The 19,076-nt window shown below is 42.4% G+C and overlaps 1 protein-coding gene across 1 annotated transcript; it reads left to right on the top strand.

Annotated features, from left to right (window-relative positions):
• Positions 1-34: 34 nt before the first annotated feature.
• On the top strand, positions 35-17,363 carry DCTN6 (dynactin subunit 6). The gene is made up of 7 exons (XM_084835050.1): positions 35-72; positions 1,942-2,006; positions 6,417-6,522; positions 8,380-8,468; positions 10,257-10,304; positions 11,617-11,759; positions 14,799-17,363. Exons 1-7 carry the CDS (start codon positions 50-52, stop codon positions 14,895-14,897), a joined length of 573 nt encoding a protein of 190 aa, XP_084691176.1. The 5' UTR covers positions 35-49; the 3' UTR covers positions 14,898-17,363.
• The last annotated feature ends 1,713 nt before the right edge of the window (positions 17,364-19,076 follow it).

Genomic DNA, 19,076 nt, shown 5'->3' with positions numbered 1-19,076 from the left:
AGCAGACTAAGTCGTCGCAGGCCGAGCAATGGATGAGTGAGCAGAAAAGATGGCGGAGAAGGTGCCGAAGAGGTGAGCCGGTCCGCTCTTGGTGGGCTTAGGAGGGGTGGGAGGGCTAGATCCGCCTTTAGCTGCGTGGAGGCTGCGGGGCTGGAAGCCGGAGGGTCTTCTGATCAATTGTGTTGGTCAAGCGCCTTCGTTGGTCGTTACAGAGGTTACGTCAGCACAGGCTGCCCGCGCGCAGTTAGTACGGCTGTGAACGGAGCGGCCTGTAATCGCCTTGTATACGTTTTGGCTGTGTGTAGGAATGGCAGAGGCCCTCTGTGGCCTCCTATGTTTCACGGCCTTTTCACCCCGCGCGTTTCCAGTATTTTTTTACTGGACTCGGGTATCTGCCAGTTCTGAACAATGCTTCACGCCTCTGATGGTCGTGGGCCCTAGTCTGCAAAAGCTTGTGCTACAGTAGATCTGTGGAGAATTCTCCCACTTGGCAATTCTTTCTCATTAGATTTTTATTTATTTACTTTGCCACTTCTTTAGGCCCCTCTGGTTTTGTAAAGTTGCAAAAGAGTGCTACACTGCAACATCTAAAATAATACAATATTATTAAGTGCCTGAAATGAGAGTAGCCATTGTACAAATATAGTTGAAACAAAATGGAAAGACCCTTCCAGAAGGTCTACAATCTAAGCCCTTAAATAATGCAATATAATAACTTTATATTGTCTGCTTTTGTACATCGCCTTTTTGTACATGCAGGAGCACTTATACACGCTGTGGGCTTTAATGAAGGACAATTGCATCTCTCTTAAAAAAAAAACGGCCTGCCACTTTATGAACCATTTGCTTCTTTTCTTAGCAAGTGAATCTCTCTCAGGAGGTAGTTTCAGAGCCTTGGAATTCACTGAAAAGGCCTTCTCCTTGATCCCAGTTAAGAGTATTTGTGGGGATAATGGGACATGCAGGAGGGCCTCCAGTGATCTCATTAGACAGGCAGATTCATATGGGAGAAGGTGGTACTTCAGATATCCTAGGCCCAAACTGTAAGGGGCTTTAAAAGTTATCACCAACAGTTTGAATTGGGCCCAGGAACAAATTGTTTCAGGAAGGGAGTTGCATGCTTCTGATATGTGGCCCTTGCACCAATCTAGACCTATTGTAGTGTCCAGGTACTTTTCATAGGCAACCCAATGTAGAGCACATTACAGTCATCCAAGCATGATGTAACTAAAGCATGTGTCACCATGGCCAGATATACAGTCTTCAGGAACAGGTGTAGCTGTGCAAAGGCACATATGGCCACAGGTGACACTTGGGTATCCAGTGTCAAAGCTGGTCCAGAAGAAACCCCATGCTATGAACTTGTGTTTTTAAGGGAATGCTAACCCATCCAACACTGGTTGAATCCCCATTTCCAGGTCAGCTGTTCTGAGTATGAGCATCTCTGTCATGTCTGGATTAAGCTCCAATTTGTTTTGCTCTCATCAGATCCATTACCATCTCCGGGCACCAATTCATGTCCTCTACAGACACCCTGGAGATGGAATGGAGAAAGAGTTCAGTGTCATCTCCATACTGATGACATCGAACTCCAGATCCCTGGATGACCTCTCCCAGTGGTTTTGTGTAGATAATAAACCGCATAGGAGACAAGATGGAACCTTGTGAGACCCCCATGGGTCAACAGCCAAGGCATCGAGCAGGAGTCCCCCAGCACCTCTTTCTAGAACAGTCTGTCCAGGAAGGATTGGAACCACTATAATATTATGCCCCTCAAGTCCCATTCCAGCAAGGTAGTCCAGAAGGATACCATGGATTGTTATTCAAAGATTCTGAGATGTTCTAAGCTTACTTGTAATCAGTTAGGTTTACTTCCATGTACATGTGCTTTGGAGGGAGATGCAAAACTCTGGTGCTATTTCTCTTGATCTCTTTTTCCAGTGTAAAGATTGCTCCCGGAGCTGTTGTCTGTGTGGAGAGTGAAATCAAAGGAGATGTGACAATTGGTAAGAAAATGTCATTTCTGTGGTATTGTTACTGCTGGCTTATTCAAAGTTAATTTGAATAATCATTGGGACCTGAAAGCTAATCTACAGAAATCCTTCTTAATTCCCACGTATTGCTTATTGCTGTAAAACAGGCATTAGGTGATGTATTTCAAGTAGTAGGCAATCTCTTAAAAAATGTACCTAGATTAAGTTGCTCAAAGCAAGAGTGAGCTGAAATAAGGATAGGAACCAGGAGCGCCATTTCAAATTTCAGTGGTGGAAGGGAGCAGCAAGGTTTAAAATCACCTTGGGTATAGTCCAAATGAAACTGCAAAGAAACAGTCTGTTTCAAGAGCATTTGATGCAGTTACTTTTTTTAGATCTCATACTGACTCAAGCAATGCATTAAAATGGTCGCTTTTTTTTAAAGCAAAGGGCTTTGTGCCTTTTGGTATTCATACGTAGTAGACTGGGCAGTTAATTTGGGCTGAATCAGATTATCATCTCCCTGTGTGCAATGGACGAGTGAGATTGTCTTCCTATCCTGCCTGCTGTTGTTCCATTACACATAACATTAAAATAAGCCATGTGGTTCCTAAAAATTATATGTGCATTGGCCCCAGATCCCAGACTGAATGTAGGATATCAGTCATGCTGTTCAGATCTAATTTCATTGCATTTTACATATGTATTTAAGGATTACTCCCATGTGTGGATGTCCCAGGGAACAGGCACACCAAATAGTAAGGGTGGGAAAACATGATCCCACACTGCACATAGGGAGAAGGTTGTTGTTGTTGTTGTTTATTCGGTCAGTCGCTTCCGACTCTTTGTGACTTCATGGACCAGCCCATGCCAGAGCTTCCTGTCGGCCATCGCCACCCCCAGCTCCCCCAAGGTCGAGTCCGTCACCTCCAGAATATCATCCATCCATCTTGCCCTTGGTCAGCCCCTCTTCCTTTTGCCTTCCACTTTCCCTAGCATCAGCATCTTCTCCAGGGTATCCTGTCTTCTCATGATGTGGCAAAGTACTTCAGTTTTGCCTTTAATATCCTTCCCTCAAGTGAGCAGTCTGGCTTTATTTCCTGGAGTATGAACTGGTTTGATCTTCTTGCAGTCCAAGGCACTCTCAGAATTTTCCTCCAGCACCACAGTTCAAAAGCATCTATCTTCCTTCGCTCAGCCTTCCTTATGGTCTCGCAGCCATAGGTTACTATGGGGAATACCATTGCTTTAACTATGCGGACCTTTGTTGTCAGTGTGATGTCTCTGCTCTTCACTATTTTATCAAGATTTGTCATTGCTGTCCTCCCAAGAAGTAAACGTCTTCCAATTTCCTGGCTGCACTCAGCATCTGCAGTAATCTTTGTGCCTAGAAAGACAAAGTCTGGCACTGCCGCCACGTTTTCTCCCTCTGTTTGCCAGTTATCAATCAAGCTGGTTGCCATAATCTTGGTTTTTTTGAGGTTTAACTGCAACCCAGCTTTTGCACTTTCTTCTTTCACCTTCGTCATAGGGTTCCTCAGCTCCTCCTCGCTTTCAGCCATCAAAGTGGTATCATCTGCATATCAGAGATTGTTAATGTTTCTTCCAGCGATTTTAACTCCAGCCTTGGCTTCATCAAGCCCAGCATGTCGCATGATGTGTTCAGCGTACAGGTTGAATAGGTAGGGTGAGAGTATACAACCCTGCCGTACTCCTTTCCCAATCTTAAACCAGTCCGTTGTTCCGTGGTCTGTTCTTACCGTTGCTACTTGGTCGTTATACAGATTCCTCAGGAGGCAGACAAGATGACTTGGTATCTCCATACCACCAAGAACTTGCCACAGTTTGTTATGATCCACACAGTCAAAGGCTTTAGAATAGTCAATAAAACAGAAATAGATGTTTTTCTGAAACTCCCTGGCTTTCTCCATTATCCAGCGGATATTGGCAATTTGGTCTCTAGTTCCTCTGCCTTTTCTAAACCCAGCTTGTACATCTGGCAATTCTCGTTCCATGAATTGCTGGAGTCTACCTTGCAAAATCTTGAGCATTACCTTACTGGCATGTGAAATAAGTGCCACTGTTTGATAGTTTGGACATTCTTTGGTGCTTCCCTTTTTTGGTATGGGGATATAAGTTGATCTTTTCCAATCTGTTGGCCATTCTTGTGTGTTCCAAATTTGCTGGCATATGGCATGCATCACCTTGACAGCATCATCTTGCAAGATTTTAAACAGTTCAGCTGGGATACCGTCATCTCCTGCTGCCTTGTTATTAGCAATGCTTCTTCAGGCCCATTCAATCTCACTCTTCAGGATGTCTGGCTCTAGCTCACTGACCACACCATCAGATCTATCCCCAATATTATTATCCTTCCTATACAGATCTTCTGTATATTCTTGCCACCTTTTCTTGATCTCTTCTGCTTCTATTAGGTCCTTGCCATCTTTGTTTTTGATCGTACCCATTTTTGCCTGGAATTTACCTCCGATGTTTCTAATTTTCTCGAAGAGGTCTCTTGTCCTTCCTATTCTATTATCTTCTTCCGCTTCCGCGCATTGCTTGTTTAAAAATAATTCCTTATCTCTTCTGGCTAACCTCTGGAATTTTTCATTTAATTGGGCATATCTCCCCCTATCACTGTTGCCTTTTGCTTTCCTTCTTTCTTGGGCTGCTTCCAGTGTCTCAGCAGACAGCCATCTTGACTTCTTGGTTTACTTTTTCTTTGGGACGTTTTTTGTTGCCGCCTCCTGAACAATGTTGCGAACTTCTGTCCATAGTTCTTCCGGGACCCTATCTACTAAATCTAGTCCCTTAAATCTATTCTTCACCTCCACCGCATATTCATGAGGAATATTAGTGAGCTCATATCTACCTGATCTGTCGGTCTTCCCTATTCTCTTTAGTCTGATTCTGAATTGTGCAATAAGAAGTTTGTGATCTGAATCAGCTCCAGGTCTTGTTTCTACTGACTGCATAGATGTCCGCCACCTTTGGCTACAAAGGATGTAGTCAATCTGATTTCGGTGTCGACCGTCTGGTGAAGTCCATGTATAAAGTCGTCTCTTAGGTTGTTGGAAGAGAGTATTTGTTATGCACAGTGAGTTGTCTTGGCAAAATTCTATCAGCCTATGTCCCGCTTCATTTTGTTCTCCCAGACCATGCTTGCCTGTAATTCCAGGTGTCGTTTGACTACCCACCTTAGCATTCCAGTCTCCTGTAATGAAAATAACATCTTTGTTTGGCATACTATCCAGTAGGTGCTGCAGATCCTCATAGAACTGATCTACTTCTGCTTCTTCAGCATCTGTGGTTGGGGCATATATTTGGATCACTGTGATATTAAATGGCTTACCTTGAATTCGAATTGAGATCATTCTGTCATTTTTTGGATTGTATCCAAGCACTGCTTTAGCCACTTTATTATTAATTATGAAGGCTACTCCATTTCATCTGTGGTCCTCTTGTCCACAGTAGTAGATCTGGTGGCCATTTGATGTGAAGTGGCCCATTCCAGTCCATTCCAGTTCACTGACACCCAAAATGTCTATATTTAATCTTGACATCTCCCCAGTAACCACATCCAATTTGCCCTGGCTCATAGATCTTACATTCCAGGTTCCTTTGGTGTGTTGATCTTTAGAATATCGGATTCATCGTTCACCACCAGCACCATCAGCTGCTAGCCATCCTTTCGGTTTTGAGCTAGCTGCGTCATCACGTCTGGGGCTAGCTGAACTTATCCTCTGTTCCTCCCCAGTAGCATTTTGACCATCTTCTGACCTGGGAGTCCCATCTTCCGATGGTAAACCGACATATCTCTGGTTGTACTGATCCATTTAGTTTTCATGGCAAGAGTACTGGGGTGGGTTGCCGTTTCCTTCCCCAGGGATCGTATTTAGTCTGACCTCTTTGTCATGACCTTCCCGTCTTGGGTGTCCCTTCACGGTTTAGCTCATGATGTCATTGAGGTGCTCAAGCTCCAGCACCACGACAAGGTAACGATCTCCTTTGCTGAAGAGGGAGAAGATTAGAGAGAAGATAATCCAAACAGGTTCCTTGTTTATAACAATAAGTGGGTAAAACCAGTGAGCTGGTCAGAACTATAGGTGCTCTTGAGAGGAAAAATCATACGTCACCTATAATATCCCCTTCTTCCCTCTGTATGTGGTGCTCCTGCTAGGAATATAAACAGCTGACATTGTTGTAACAGTCCAGTCCACTACTTGAAAACACTGTTGATGTCTCGGTTACTACAAGTGAAAAATGAACTCTGCTCACATCTGCAGATTTCTTTTTGGTACTGTGTTACAACCATGTATTGATTAAGACAAACTGGAATCTTCAGATGACACTCCTGCTAAGGATCATCTATTTCCTTGAAGTATTTTGGGGTGACATACCAATGCCATACCAGGCATAATCCTTGGGTATTTTCCACAGGGCCACGAACAGTGATTCACCCCAAAGCACGGATAATTGCAGAAGCAGGACCAATAGTGATTGGAGAAGGTAACCTCATAGAAGAACAGGCAATTATCATTAATGGGTTAGTATGGTTCAGTATGTCATACAATGCACATTTGTACATTGGCAGTGCATTAGTGAATCCAGCCACATTGCCAGTTTTCATGCTGGACTTGCTCCATATGGCTGCGGGACCAATAAAGTGTATTACTGTAAGAAATGTCAGTTCTATTTTTAATAGATTTGAGTAAGAGTGAAAGGATATTTTAGCTGATTGATCATAAGCCTTTTAATATTATATTTAAATGTGCATATTGCTTGGTATCAATGGACATAGGTGTCTTTGAAATACTGTAAAAGTGTAAGCTAAATTACAATTCAATAGAACAGAAGCTACCTGTCATTGTTAGAAGGAAAAGTAATCTTTGCATATTTTCTTTTTGCATTCTTTTTACAATAATACACTACAGTGAAAACAGTATAAAAAATAAATATGTGCCCTTAATTCATAAAACGTACAAGCCTATTTTTTAAAATGTAAAGAAAAACATTATTTATAGTTTTATGCAGTCTCTCCCACACATGTATATGTATCATAACTTTCCTATCCCTGCAGCTTCCCACAGTGGTAGAGCACTCACTTTGCATGCAGAAGGTCCAGCCTCAGTCTCCTGCCTTCTGTAGTGAAAAACATCTTGAAAGCAGGACCTGGAAAAACCCTTCCTTGAGATCTTGGATACCAATATCCATCTGAGAAGACAATACTAAATGGACCATTGGTCTTACTCAACATAGGAAGCTGCCTTCACTCTCCCGAGCCACCTCCTTTAACCTCTCTTGTCATTCGCTGTCATTCACTCACCATCTTGCTAAATAGCTACTTCTCATTGGCTGAGAACAGTTCAGCTTTTCAGGAATTATTTAAATGTAACAGGAGTGTAAGGATGAGAAGAAGGGAAAAACCACAGTGAATACTGCTGCAGATCAGTAGTGAATCTCCATGACAAGACTCAGGTGTCTTGTGTTCCATTGTAAAAGATATATGCCATTAAAGAAAGCACATATAAGAAAAAAGAACAGAGCCCCCTACAGTCCTTACATGCCTTCAGTAGTTCATTGCTGTAGGTACTTAATTTGATCACAATGTTTAATGTGATTTTTTAAAACCCATCTCATTTCACTAATTTTGGTGACCGGTAGTTTTCTAGTGTTCTCATGACTTTTGGGGTTCAACTACAGAGAGATTTAGGAAACGTTTCAAGTACTATCCTGTGCATGTCTACTCAGATGTAAGCCCATTGTGTTCAATGGGAGTTATTTCCGGGTGAGTGTGTATAGGATTGCAGCCTTAGAAATCATTGGAAGCTCTTCAGATCCCTGCAGTGACCACACCTTCACAGGGCTACTAGTGCTCTGCTGGTCTCCTCTTTAGCCTGGCAGAGCATATTGCTCTACAGCAATGATCCGCTGTCCTCACCATTCCTCAGTCTGGTAAGCTTTCTGACTCTTAAAGAAGGTGAATCAGTGGACTTTCTATACTGAAGAACTCTCCTCATCTGCTTCCATGTTTCCAACCTAAACTGATATTTTAGGAAGTTGTTCTGCAAACCTGCCCTTAAGTCAGTTTATCCACAGCATATATTAGAATTGCTTTATACATTTTATTATGACGTTTTTGCCAAAACATTATTCTTACAAATGTTATAAAACATTCTTTGCAGAAGTTCATATCTGTTCCAGTATTCTACAAGAAACAGATGACTTCTGGATGTGGGGAGGAGTGGGGAATCAAATCAAAGGGTCTATCTAGTACCAAAGTTTAACTGTCCAAACCTTATAAATGTCAAAGACAAAGACAGTTCTCAACACTTTTACAAGAGCATGGCATGACTTTTTTAAAATGTAGAGATTTTAATGCAGACTTTCAATCCCTTTACAGCTATCCTGAAAATATTACCCCTGATACAGAGGACGTGGGAGCCAAACCAATGATCATCGGCACCAATAACGTATTTGAAGTTGGCTGTTGTATCCTTCCGAAGGGCAGTGTTAAAAGCTGGGAAAGGTTGATGTTTGTACAGGATAGTGATGGTTACAGGATACTTAAGTAATTAAAAGATCAGTTCTGTGACATAGTAATTCCTTAGATCCCATTTTGCACAAGGGAGAATTGTCTGGGATGTGTGTCTTGTCCACAATAGCGCAGATGTCATTAGTCATTAATCATTCTATATCTCTTAGTAGGTTTTTGTATCCAAAGGTTCCCAGTAATACATTTTGTTCACATTCAATATGAGTTCTTCCTAATAAAGGGTGTGCGCAGTGCACAGTGAACCCTAATGACATCTAGGGCAGCTATATCCATTTATGTCTGGACAAAAACATACTGCACAGGCTAATTGTGACTTTGTGCATATTCAGAGGGAACATGCAGTGAAATAAAAGTATCTACATCATATGTTGCAAGTTTCACGACAAAAACACATGGCAAATATATGGTGGATCCTCTAATGTGAAAGGAAGCCTGAATCGTGGGTAGCAGCCTCTCTATTGTTCAGCTTTCTGTGTTAAAAGGCTTCAATATTTGAGCTCCAAACTCAAATGAGTAGTTCTAAATACATTTATTAGATCTAATAATCCATTATAATCCAAAGGGCCAGGGAACAAAAACAGCCCTCTCCAACACCTGCGAAACAGAATAAAACTTCAGCATTAAAATTACCCACCTTTGGCTAAATTACCTTAAGTTAAATATGATACCCCAATGTTATTGTGTACTAAGATTAGTTGTTGGCCTTCCAGTACAATGAGCTGTGGGTCGCATAGCCTGTCTTCCTCCTCTGCCTCTCAGTGACCTGGTTTGCACTACACAACAGCCTGTGGTTTAATTTACCCACAGGAGCAGTTGTGTTGTGCTGGGTGCCATTTTTGTATGATGCCCACAGGTGCCTGGCTTGCCGTGGCTGGCCATGTCGTTTAAACCTAGGCAGCAGGGGTTGTTTGAATGTTAGACAACCCTCAAATAACTCATGGCTTGTTTTAGGGTTATTTGAGGGTTCACTAACCCTCAGATAATCACTGCTGCCTGTGTTTGCATCACACAGCAGGCCAGATGCCCATGAGTGCCATGCAAAAACGGTACCCAGCAACAACATGGCAGCCCCCTGCAATTTAATTAAGCCACGGTGGGATGTCATGACATGCGAACAGGCCCTTTGCTTGCTCTGCCTATTGTTAATGCAACTTAGAACTGTGGAAGCCAAAGAGCTGAAATAAAAGAACTTTTGCCTTAACAAAGGGCTCATCCACAATAGTAGCCAATTTGGTTGTTCACAAAGAACTTCTCACTGTTTCTGTTCTGCTGAGAGTAATTCGAGGCACCATGCCACTTTTGTGGCAAATCGTCACAGCTTGTAATGTCATAGCAAACCTAGCGTCACACAGCTGGCTGCTTTAGGCAATGCGGAAGCCTTTGAGTATACAGTCTTGAGATTTATAAGCAAAACTAGGTATGTTTCAAAAATTCAGGAGTGTTCAAATGAAAGCCCCGAATCTACAGCCAATCAGTTGAGTTGTCTGGAAGTCCTTTGTCAAAAGGGATAGATTTCAGTAGCTGCCTATCAGGTAGGATCTGTATGTTAACTTTTTATCAAGTAGTTTTATCAAACTCTTGTCTCCAGTGCTATAAAGATAGCAGCTTGCTTGCCCAGGGTGCATTTCCTGAATATAGGGAAGCTGCGAAGAGCTTTCACTAGGAGGAATCTAGGGTAAGGGAAACTCAAAATGTTAAGTACATTTCTTAACCATGACTTGTAGATTCTCGGGCAATGAAAATAGGAGACAACAATGTAATTGAGTCCAAATGTAAGTGTGTGGATTAAGGACGAAATCTAATAATGAAATATTTTATATGTTTCCAACTCTTGCATAATGCTGTATGCTCTCTGTATGTTTTCAAGAACTTCTCTCACATCTGATTGTGTTGGAATGGTTTATGTGAGACTGCCTTGTGCATTTCACTTCCAGCCCAATCCTAAGCATATATACTTGGAAATCCCTAGTTGCATTCTTAGGATTGGAGTGAGCTTTTTAGATGTTCCATTAAGGAAGTGGTTTCAAGATGTGCTCTGAAATCTTAAAGGCATCCTCATGTTCCTCAATGAGAGGACTGGCCATGGCAGACAACAACCTTCCGTGAAGAAACAGCTTGCCCACCATTACCAAAGTTCCCCTGAAATGCACAGCCACAAAAGGGGGTTGGGCTGTGCAATCCTGTTATGTTTACATGAGGCAACAGTGAAGCCCAACAGGCCTGGCAAGTGCATGATATAACTGGAATTGGTGCCCTGAACATACCCAGAATCCTCAGCAATGTGCCGGGGTTCCATGGCAAGATGCACAGGAGTTCCTTGGCAGAAAAGTCAGTGTGATGGTGGAATTCTTAAAAACCTCTGCAGTAAGGCAGGTTCAGACAGACAAGCGATTTGTTAAGGCACCAAAGTACTCCCACATTTTAACATGTAAAGTTTGAAGGCTAAGTAAATGTGACTGTGTTTGCTCACATTCATCCTGTGTTACCCTCCCATTTCTTCCCTGCCTCCCCCACTGTTGAAATTTAGATTGCAAGCTTCTGAGGGAGCATTTTTCAACTAGCTCATGCAGAAGCTACAATGGGAAAGGTCCAAACTTGGCAAGTTTAGGCAGATCCATAGGTGATAAGAATTGGTGTTTAACTTTGGAAACCTTTTCTCCCTTAACTCTGTCCAACTGCAAATGTTCAAAATTCTGAGGTTTTCCTGTGTTCTGCTAGAAAGTACAGGGAGTGACAACTTGAGGACAAAGTACAATTGGACATCACTGGGCTGCAATCCCATGCACACTTGGAAGTAACCCTTGTAATTAGTGGGACTCAGGAGTGAGTGTGCACATAATTGCAGCCCAGATCTGATTGTAATTTTTTGGCAAATGCAGAGGCAATTTGATAAGATAACTTCTAGAAACAAGACAACAAAAATGAGAGCTGTTATAGGAGGCTGGCAGGGAATGGAGTACTTTGGTGGTAGCCTCAATTAGGGATGGATCACTGGGCTGGGCAGACCATTGGTTGGACTTAATGATGCTGCCTGTTCCAGATGGGCTTCCTATTTTGTGAGTCTTAAAGATCTTGTCTCCACAGCGTTTGTGGGTAGGAATGTGATCTTGACGAGTGGCTGCATCATTGGTGCCTGCTGCAACGTCAACACCTATGAAGTCATCCCTGAGAACACAGTGATCTATGGAGCTGACTGTCTTCGACGAGTGCAGACTGAGCGGCCACAGGTAGGCGCATGATGAGAGGTCAGCCCATGCTATTCTGATCCCAGTTTGTTCTCCCCTTGCAACAGTGTGACTTTCCCAACCCAATCTGGCCTGTGAAGCTGGCTTGCTTCAGCTGATCTTTCAGAACAGCGGGTTTGCATATCTCCCTGATGGGTAACGGCTGGCTGCCTGAACTGCAGATGTAAAAGTTAAACCAAGAAAAGCAGTCCAGGTGAAGGAGAAAGAGGATCCAGCTCTTGGTGGCATAAGCAGTAGATGGGTAGACTGTGATGTAGCCCTTCTGGTCAGATGCTCCAGCTGGATTAGGAGCAGGGGCCATCCTGGAATTCTCCCCTTTTCTCGGTTTGCTCCTTCAGTTCACCATGTTTTCTGTGGAATAATAATCAACCCCTATTCCCAATGAAGAAATAGGAGAAACAGTCAGGTGAAGGAACTTGTACTTGCACAGTCAGCTATCACACCAAGCTGTGGTTTGTGCTTCCAAGGCCAGTGGTTTAGACCTGCTTGTTGGCTTTTGTTTTCCATCTGCTCAGCACTCCATTTCTATGGTGCAGGGGCCTCACCATAACAATGATTGTCAGTCCAGATGTCAAGCAACACCATAATTAGTACAAACAGAAACCCACTTCAAAGCATAGTTTCTGATTCAGGTTTTCAAGCTTGTCAAGGACCTGGCAATATGGGCACTGCCAACTGACCCACTCCTACTCAAGTGGAGGTGTAGGCCAAGGCTCTTCAATCACTTCCTCCCCAGCACGAGCACTGGAGGAATGGGTGGGCTTTGGCCTGCTCTTGGCTTCTGCATGGCTGTGAACAACTATCATCTTAATCTGGTACATGTGTAAAAGGACATGTGTTCATCTGACCTATGTAAAGGGAGAGTTTTGCCAAAGTCTCCATTCCTATTCACACTGAGAAGAGGCTTGTAGGGAAAACTGGGGGTGTGATCTGGGGACGTGGTAGAGAAATTGGGTAGGAAGCTTCTAGAAGCTAGACCATCCTACGCCAACCAATGACCACACTGGCTAGGAATTACAGGAGTGGTAGTGCAGCATTAAATGAACAATGCAAAGAAATTAAGGAAAACAATAGAATGGGAAAGACTAGAGATCTCTTCAAGAAAATTGGAGATATCAAGGGAACGTTTTGTGCAAAGACTGGCATGATAAAGGACAAAGAAGGCAGGGACCTAGCAGAAGCAGATGAGATTAAGAAGAGGTGGCAAGAATACAAAGAAGAACTATACAGGAAAGATCTGAATGTCCCTGATAGTCATGATAGTGCGGTCACTGAACTTGAGCCGGACATCCTAGAGAGTGAAGTCAAGTGGGCCTTAGGAAGCATTAGTAACAACAAAGCTAGCGGAGATGACAGTATTCCAGCTGAGCTATTTAAAATCCTAAAAGATGATGCTGTTAAAGCATCATAAATGCACTCAATATGCCAACAAATTTGGAACACTCAGCAGTGGCCACAAGACTGGAAAAGGTCAGTTTACATTCCAATTCCAAAGAAGGGCAATGCCAAAGAGTGTTCAAACTACCGTACAATTGCACTCATTTCACATGCCAGCAAGGTTATGCTCAAAATCCTACAAGCTAGGCTTCAGCAGTATGTGAACCAAGAACTACCGGAAGTACAAGCTGGGTTCCGAAGAGGCAGAGGAACTAGAGATCAAATCGCCAACATTCGCTGGATCATGGAGAAAGCAAGAGAATTCCAGAAAAAGTCTATTTCTGCTTCATTGACTTCGCTAAAGCCTTTGATTTTGTGGATCACAACAAACTGTGGCAAATTCTGAAAGAGATGGGAGTACCAGACCACCTTACCTGTCTCCTGAAAAACCTGTACGAGGGTCAAGAAGCAACAGTAAGAACCAGACATGGAACAACCGATTGGTTCAAAATTGGGAAAGGCGTATGACAAGGCTGCATATTATCGCCCTGCTTATTTAACTTCTATGCAGAGTACATAATGAGAAATGCCGGGTTGGATGAATACAGGTCGGAATTAAGATTGCCGGGAGAATTATCAACAACCTCAGATACGCAGACGATACCACCCTAATGGCAGAAAGCGAAGAGGATCTAAAGAGCCTCTTGTTGAGGGTGAAAGAGGAGAGTGCAAAAGCTGGTTTGAAACTCAACATTAAAAAAACAAAGATCATGGCATCTGGCCCCATCACTTCCTGGCATATAGAAGGGGAAGAAATGGAAGCAGTGACAGATTTTACTTTCTTGGGCTCCAAGATCACCGCAGACGGTGACTGTAGCCATGAAATTAAAAGATGCTTGCTCCTTGGGAGGAAAGCTATGGCAAACCTAGACAGCATAGTGAGAAGCAGAGACATCACCTTGCTGACAAAGGTCATATAATCATAGCTATGGTTTTCCCAGTAGCAACGTATGGCTGTGAGAGCTGGACTATAAGGAAGGCTGAGTGCCGAAGAATTGATGCTTTCGAACTGTGGTGCTGGAGAAGACTCTTACGAGTCCCCTGGACTGCAAGGAGGTCAAATCAGTCCATCCTAAAGGAAATCAGCCCTGACTGCTCATTGGAAGGGCAGATACTGAAGCTGAAGCTCAAATATTTTGGCCACCTAATGCGAAGAGAAAACTCCCTGGAAAAGACCCTGATGCTGGGAAAGACTGAAGGCAAAAGGAGAAGGGGACGGCAGAGGATGAGATGGCTAGATAGCATCACGGATGCAATGAATATGAACTTGAGCACGCTCTGGGAGAGAGCAGAGGAAAGGAAGGACAGGAAGTTCATGGGGTCACGAAGCGTCGGACATGACTGAACGACTGAACAACAACAAGCGCAGCACATCTGGAGGGCACCAGGTTGGGGAAGGCCGAGCCAGACCATGTGCTTCTCCCAAACCCCTGCATCTTCTGTAGTGCTGCAATTCTCAGTCCAGTTACCAGATCAGTTCGTTTTTGCCTGCTAGAGCAGAGCATCAGCAACAAGAGTTCAGACTGCCGGTGTTATTGCCTGTCTTAATGCTTTGTCTAACACTGTGCTTTTTGTTCCTTTTAGCCACAAACATTGCAACTAGACTTCCTAATGAAAATTCTACCAAACTACCATCATCTTAAGAAGGCTATGAAAGCAACTTCCACTCCTGTGAAGAGCTGAAGACCTCCCTGCATGATTACAAAAATTGCAAGGCAGATATTGCCAACTACTTTCAGAACTTCATGTCTGTAAGAGCCGGCTTTTTTTTTTTTTTTTTTGGCCTGGCTTACTCATTCCATTATGCAACTTAGTTTTATTTATTAAAATTATGAAATATAAAAGTTGTGTTTGATGTATTCCCCTCAGTGGGCTTGTACTCTTTTCAGTGGGCTTGGTTTCCTGTATTGTCTGTTCTTTTCAAGTTGACAAAATTGTGTGTTTTAATGGAGGAAGGAAGGAATTTTTTAAGCATTACATAAGACAGGAAGAGCTATCAGTGGTATTGGGGTACACTGAAAGCCATCGTACAATTCGGGCGAAGTTAAGCACTTTTTAAAGTCTTGTTGATTTCAATGGAAAATACTTAAACACATGCTTAATGGTCTCATTGAAATAACTGAAACTTTAAATGCTGAACTGCCTAGATTGTACTTTGTGTGAGTTAGAGATCAACAAAGATACAAGAATGAGTATCAGCGTAACCCAGCTAGAATTGCTATAACTTCCCTTGGCTTTATTTCATTGTCGCAGTCCAGATATCAGTTTGTACGTGCTCTAGATAAAATAGTGAAAAAATGTCTGCTGCATGATAGAGTATATAACATACAAAGCAATCCTATTCTTAAGGCTGCATTCCTAAACACACTTAAGAGTAAACTTCATTGAACATAGTGGGACTTATTTATGACTAACCTGTATAGGTGTGCTTTGCTATTACATAAGATAACTAGTTTAACAATCTCATAATAAGCGTGTTGTCTCTGCTTCTTTGCAACCCAGTGAAAGTTAAGCATCCTTAAACCCACCGATTGTAAAGGAACAAAGCACTTATTTGTGTTGAGTAAGGTCTACTGATTTTGGTGGTACTTAAGTATTCTTAAATTTTTCATTTTTTGGTAGGTAATTGTTGAGGATAAGCGTTATCTAGTATGGGATAACCGACTTCCATGTTCTCTGGGACTGCTCTAGTCTCTGGTGGTCCAGGGGCCAGCAACATAGCAGAAATTGACCCTCTCAGAAATAGCCAGGCTCTGTAATAATCCTGGTACCAGAGAGCAGCAGTGTAAAGGTTTTGGACTTATCTGGGGCATTACATACAAACCCAAGAAGAGATGTGACATTAAGAGTGGAATATGACTTTGGGAAAATATGTTTCCTTCCGTTCTGAGTGAATTGGGGATGGGTGGGCTGAACACACCTTGTTTAAAAATGTGATAGGACTACCAGTGTCCAGATGAAATTGCATTGGGGCCAGATCCTGACAGCGAGTCATCATTTGGCCATTCTTGACCCAGCATGCTGTTCACATTCCCATAGCTTAACTAGAGGGCTGCAGGCAAGTCCCAACTTTAGTTGATCAACTGTAAAGTAAGAATAATTCCAATTTTGCTGTTTTGCAAGGAAAACAGATTAATTAAAATTACTTTCAAGTGCAATGCCTAAAGTGGCTTACCTTTTAAACTATCTTACCATGTTTTTGAAACACCTGTAGGCTTACACAAAAGCCTCATTACAACTGGAGTTCCAAAAGATCAGGGCCATGTATGAATAAGCTCTGCTATATTCTCTGTTTTTTTTTTCTCCTGAATGGAAGATCCCTAAAGAGGCCCACTTCCGGAAGGTCTTCGTAAATAGATAGGCTCTCACACTGAAAATTCCATATAAAATAATGTTATGTGACTGGTGATACCAGTTTCACATATTTAAGTGGCATATCCTCTAAACATAGTTGCCTTGAGCTGCATGCAAAAGAAGGCTTGGGTGTATACTGCTAGTTGTGCATGCAGCTGCTGCTTCAGGCGCCGTAGAATTCACGAGATGTGCCTTTTGACATGTTCAGGGGCTCACACTCACATTCAGGGGCTCCTCAAAATGCAAGCACCTAGAGCTGAATTGGGGAGGGTGGGGCAGGGTTTCCACACGCCTCTGCTGCCTTTCTTACGCTTTCCAACACTATTTTCTTTAAGGCTTATTAAATAGAGTTCTGGACATGTTTTACAGTACAAGCAAGGGGTGAAGCCTTGACTTGTTACAACAATGCTTCCCGTACTATTTCGTAATCCAAAAATCTTTTCCCGGCTGTGATCAATTTTTTTTCTTGAAAATGGCCTTCAAATACCTCATAAAATGAAGGCTTTTAAAATACAAAACCCTTTGAGAGTGGTGCATCTAGAGCTGAACCTCAGGGCCAAAGTCCTTCCCCCCCCCCCCCAGCAGCAGGTGATGAAGGAAGTAGCAAACAGGTCCAGAGTCAGCACCTGGGCATGCCAGGGCCTGTCACAGCTGATGGTGTGTTGTTGATGTTGCTGATGCCTACAGCATCCTGTCCATTTTATTTTTAAAAGTATACAGTCAGAATGGCCAGACAGTACATGGTTAGAGACGTTCATGTTATTATTTTAACTTTAAATATATATTTAAAGTGTGTGTGTGTGTGTGTATATATATATATATATATATATATATATATATATCCCTTTCTACTGTAAAATGATGTCTGTTCCCAAGTAAATGTATTTAGCATCAGGGCAGCAGAAGCAAACTCCATTTTATTCCTGTAGTCATAATGGTGGTATGATTTAAGTGGATTTTAAGTGAGAAATTCTCAGGGTATTGCTTTTTCATCAAAGTTGGAAGACAGATTTTTTGTTAAATCTAACCTATTGGCAATGTAGAAGCACTTGTAAAGTATGGAATGGTGCGGGAGGGGGAGGAGAAATGTTAGCTCTGTGCTTCACAACTGAAGTATACTATTGAGGCTTTTTAGGGGTACTGTGCCTTTACTTAAATGTTTCCCCCTGGCAGCATCTGCCCCTTTTAGTCTGTTGCGTCTCTACAGCAGGAGCAATGGCGTGACCCAGTCAAAAGTCAAATCCAGCACAAAGATACAGTCCTACCATTAGGTAGAGGGACAACTCAGGGAGCTGGTTCTGAGTGCCATGAAAGGGCAGCCAATTGTTGATTGTTTAACTTATGATTATTATGTGTTTACTGTCAGGGATGGGGAGAGGTGTTTGTGGGGTTTTCTCTCTCAGCCAAAATAACTTGGCTGGTCTCAAGTACCATGCACCTTGACTGTGTGGGGTAGGATGCCATTTGCTACTCTGCCTCCAGCAGCAAAAGGTCTTAGATTGGCCCTTGAAATGAGGAAAAGATAGAACATTGAGGCATTAATCACATATATACTTACCTGGGAGTAAGTCCCATTGAATTTTAAAGGACTTAAGCACATGCATAGGATTACACTATACATCATGCAGAACCAAACAGGTGGTGGGGGTGGCTGGATATTTTGGACTCACAAAATATATAATTATGGTGCACAGTTTGAGTATTATTGCCCTAAACTTACAATACACCTTTACTCTTAAGTGCTATGTAATTTTATCTTTAAGATTATAAGGAGGTGGGGAAATGCCACAGTAGAAAAGGAAAGGTATAGCAGCAGGCTCCCAAAGTAGCTTGTGAAACTGGTAGTGCTGTAGTTTAATTTAGAGTGCAATCCTATGCATGTTAAGACAGAAAAACATCCCGCAACTCCCAGCATTCCCCACCCAGCATGGCTGGCTGGGTAATGCTGGGAGATAAAGGATTTTTTTCTGTCTAAACAGACATAAGATTGTTGACTCACATTTCTCTTATCACCTGTTCCAACTCAACAATATATGCCTTTCACTTTACTTATTTTATACTTTCTGGGAGTTGTAGGCCTTTTTTCTGTCTAAACATGGATAGGATTGTGCCCTTAATTACGTAAAATTTCATCTATACTAAGAAACTGTAGCAGCCTACAAAATTGAAAACCCAATTGTCTAATGTATGAACTTGGATTTGGTGAGCTGCAATCTAATCACATATAATAGCACAAAAGAGGGTGTGGTAGGCCCAACAAATTTTTAAAAGGTGACTTGTGGTTTCACCACATAATCAGCATGATTTTTTAAAATGGCTATGGTTAATGTATTGAGCCACAAATCACACACATCAAAACATAGGTGCCTGCGGGCTGCTGCTTCCTTGATTTCCCCTGAACAAGGATATGTTTGGGCTTCTTGTCAGCCTCATTAAATTTATTTTTTTTTGTCACAGCTGACCACAACTGAACAGCATTGGTTAAAATGTACAGCTTTCCTCCTCCAG

The sequence above is a fragment of the Heloderma suspectum genome, chromosome 2 (genome assembly GCF_057233095.1).
Source record: "Heloderma suspectum isolate Gila_16-S chromosome 2, 16-S_ref, whole genome shotgun sequence".
Taxonomy (NCBI): Eukaryota; Metazoa; Chordata; class Lepidosauria; order Squamata; family Helodermatidae; genus Heloderma; species Heloderma suspectum.
This window is presented reverse-complemented; position numbering and strand designations above follow the sequence as displayed.

What these genes read in the sequence shown, in the direction of transcription:
- DCTN6 (XM_084835050.1), top strand. Translation starts at nt 50, where the DNA reads ATGGCGGAGAAGGTGCCGAAGAG. An exon ending in CAGGCAATTATCATTAATGG is followed by an intron (nt 6,523 to 8,379) that starts GTTAGTATGGTT and finishes ATCCCTTTACAG; the next exon opens with CTATCCTGAAAATATTACCC. An exon ending in TGCAGACTGAGCGGCCACAG is followed by an intron (nt 11,760 to 14,798) that starts GTAGGCGCATGA and finishes TGTTCCTTTTAG; the next exon opens with CCACAAACATTGCAACTAGA.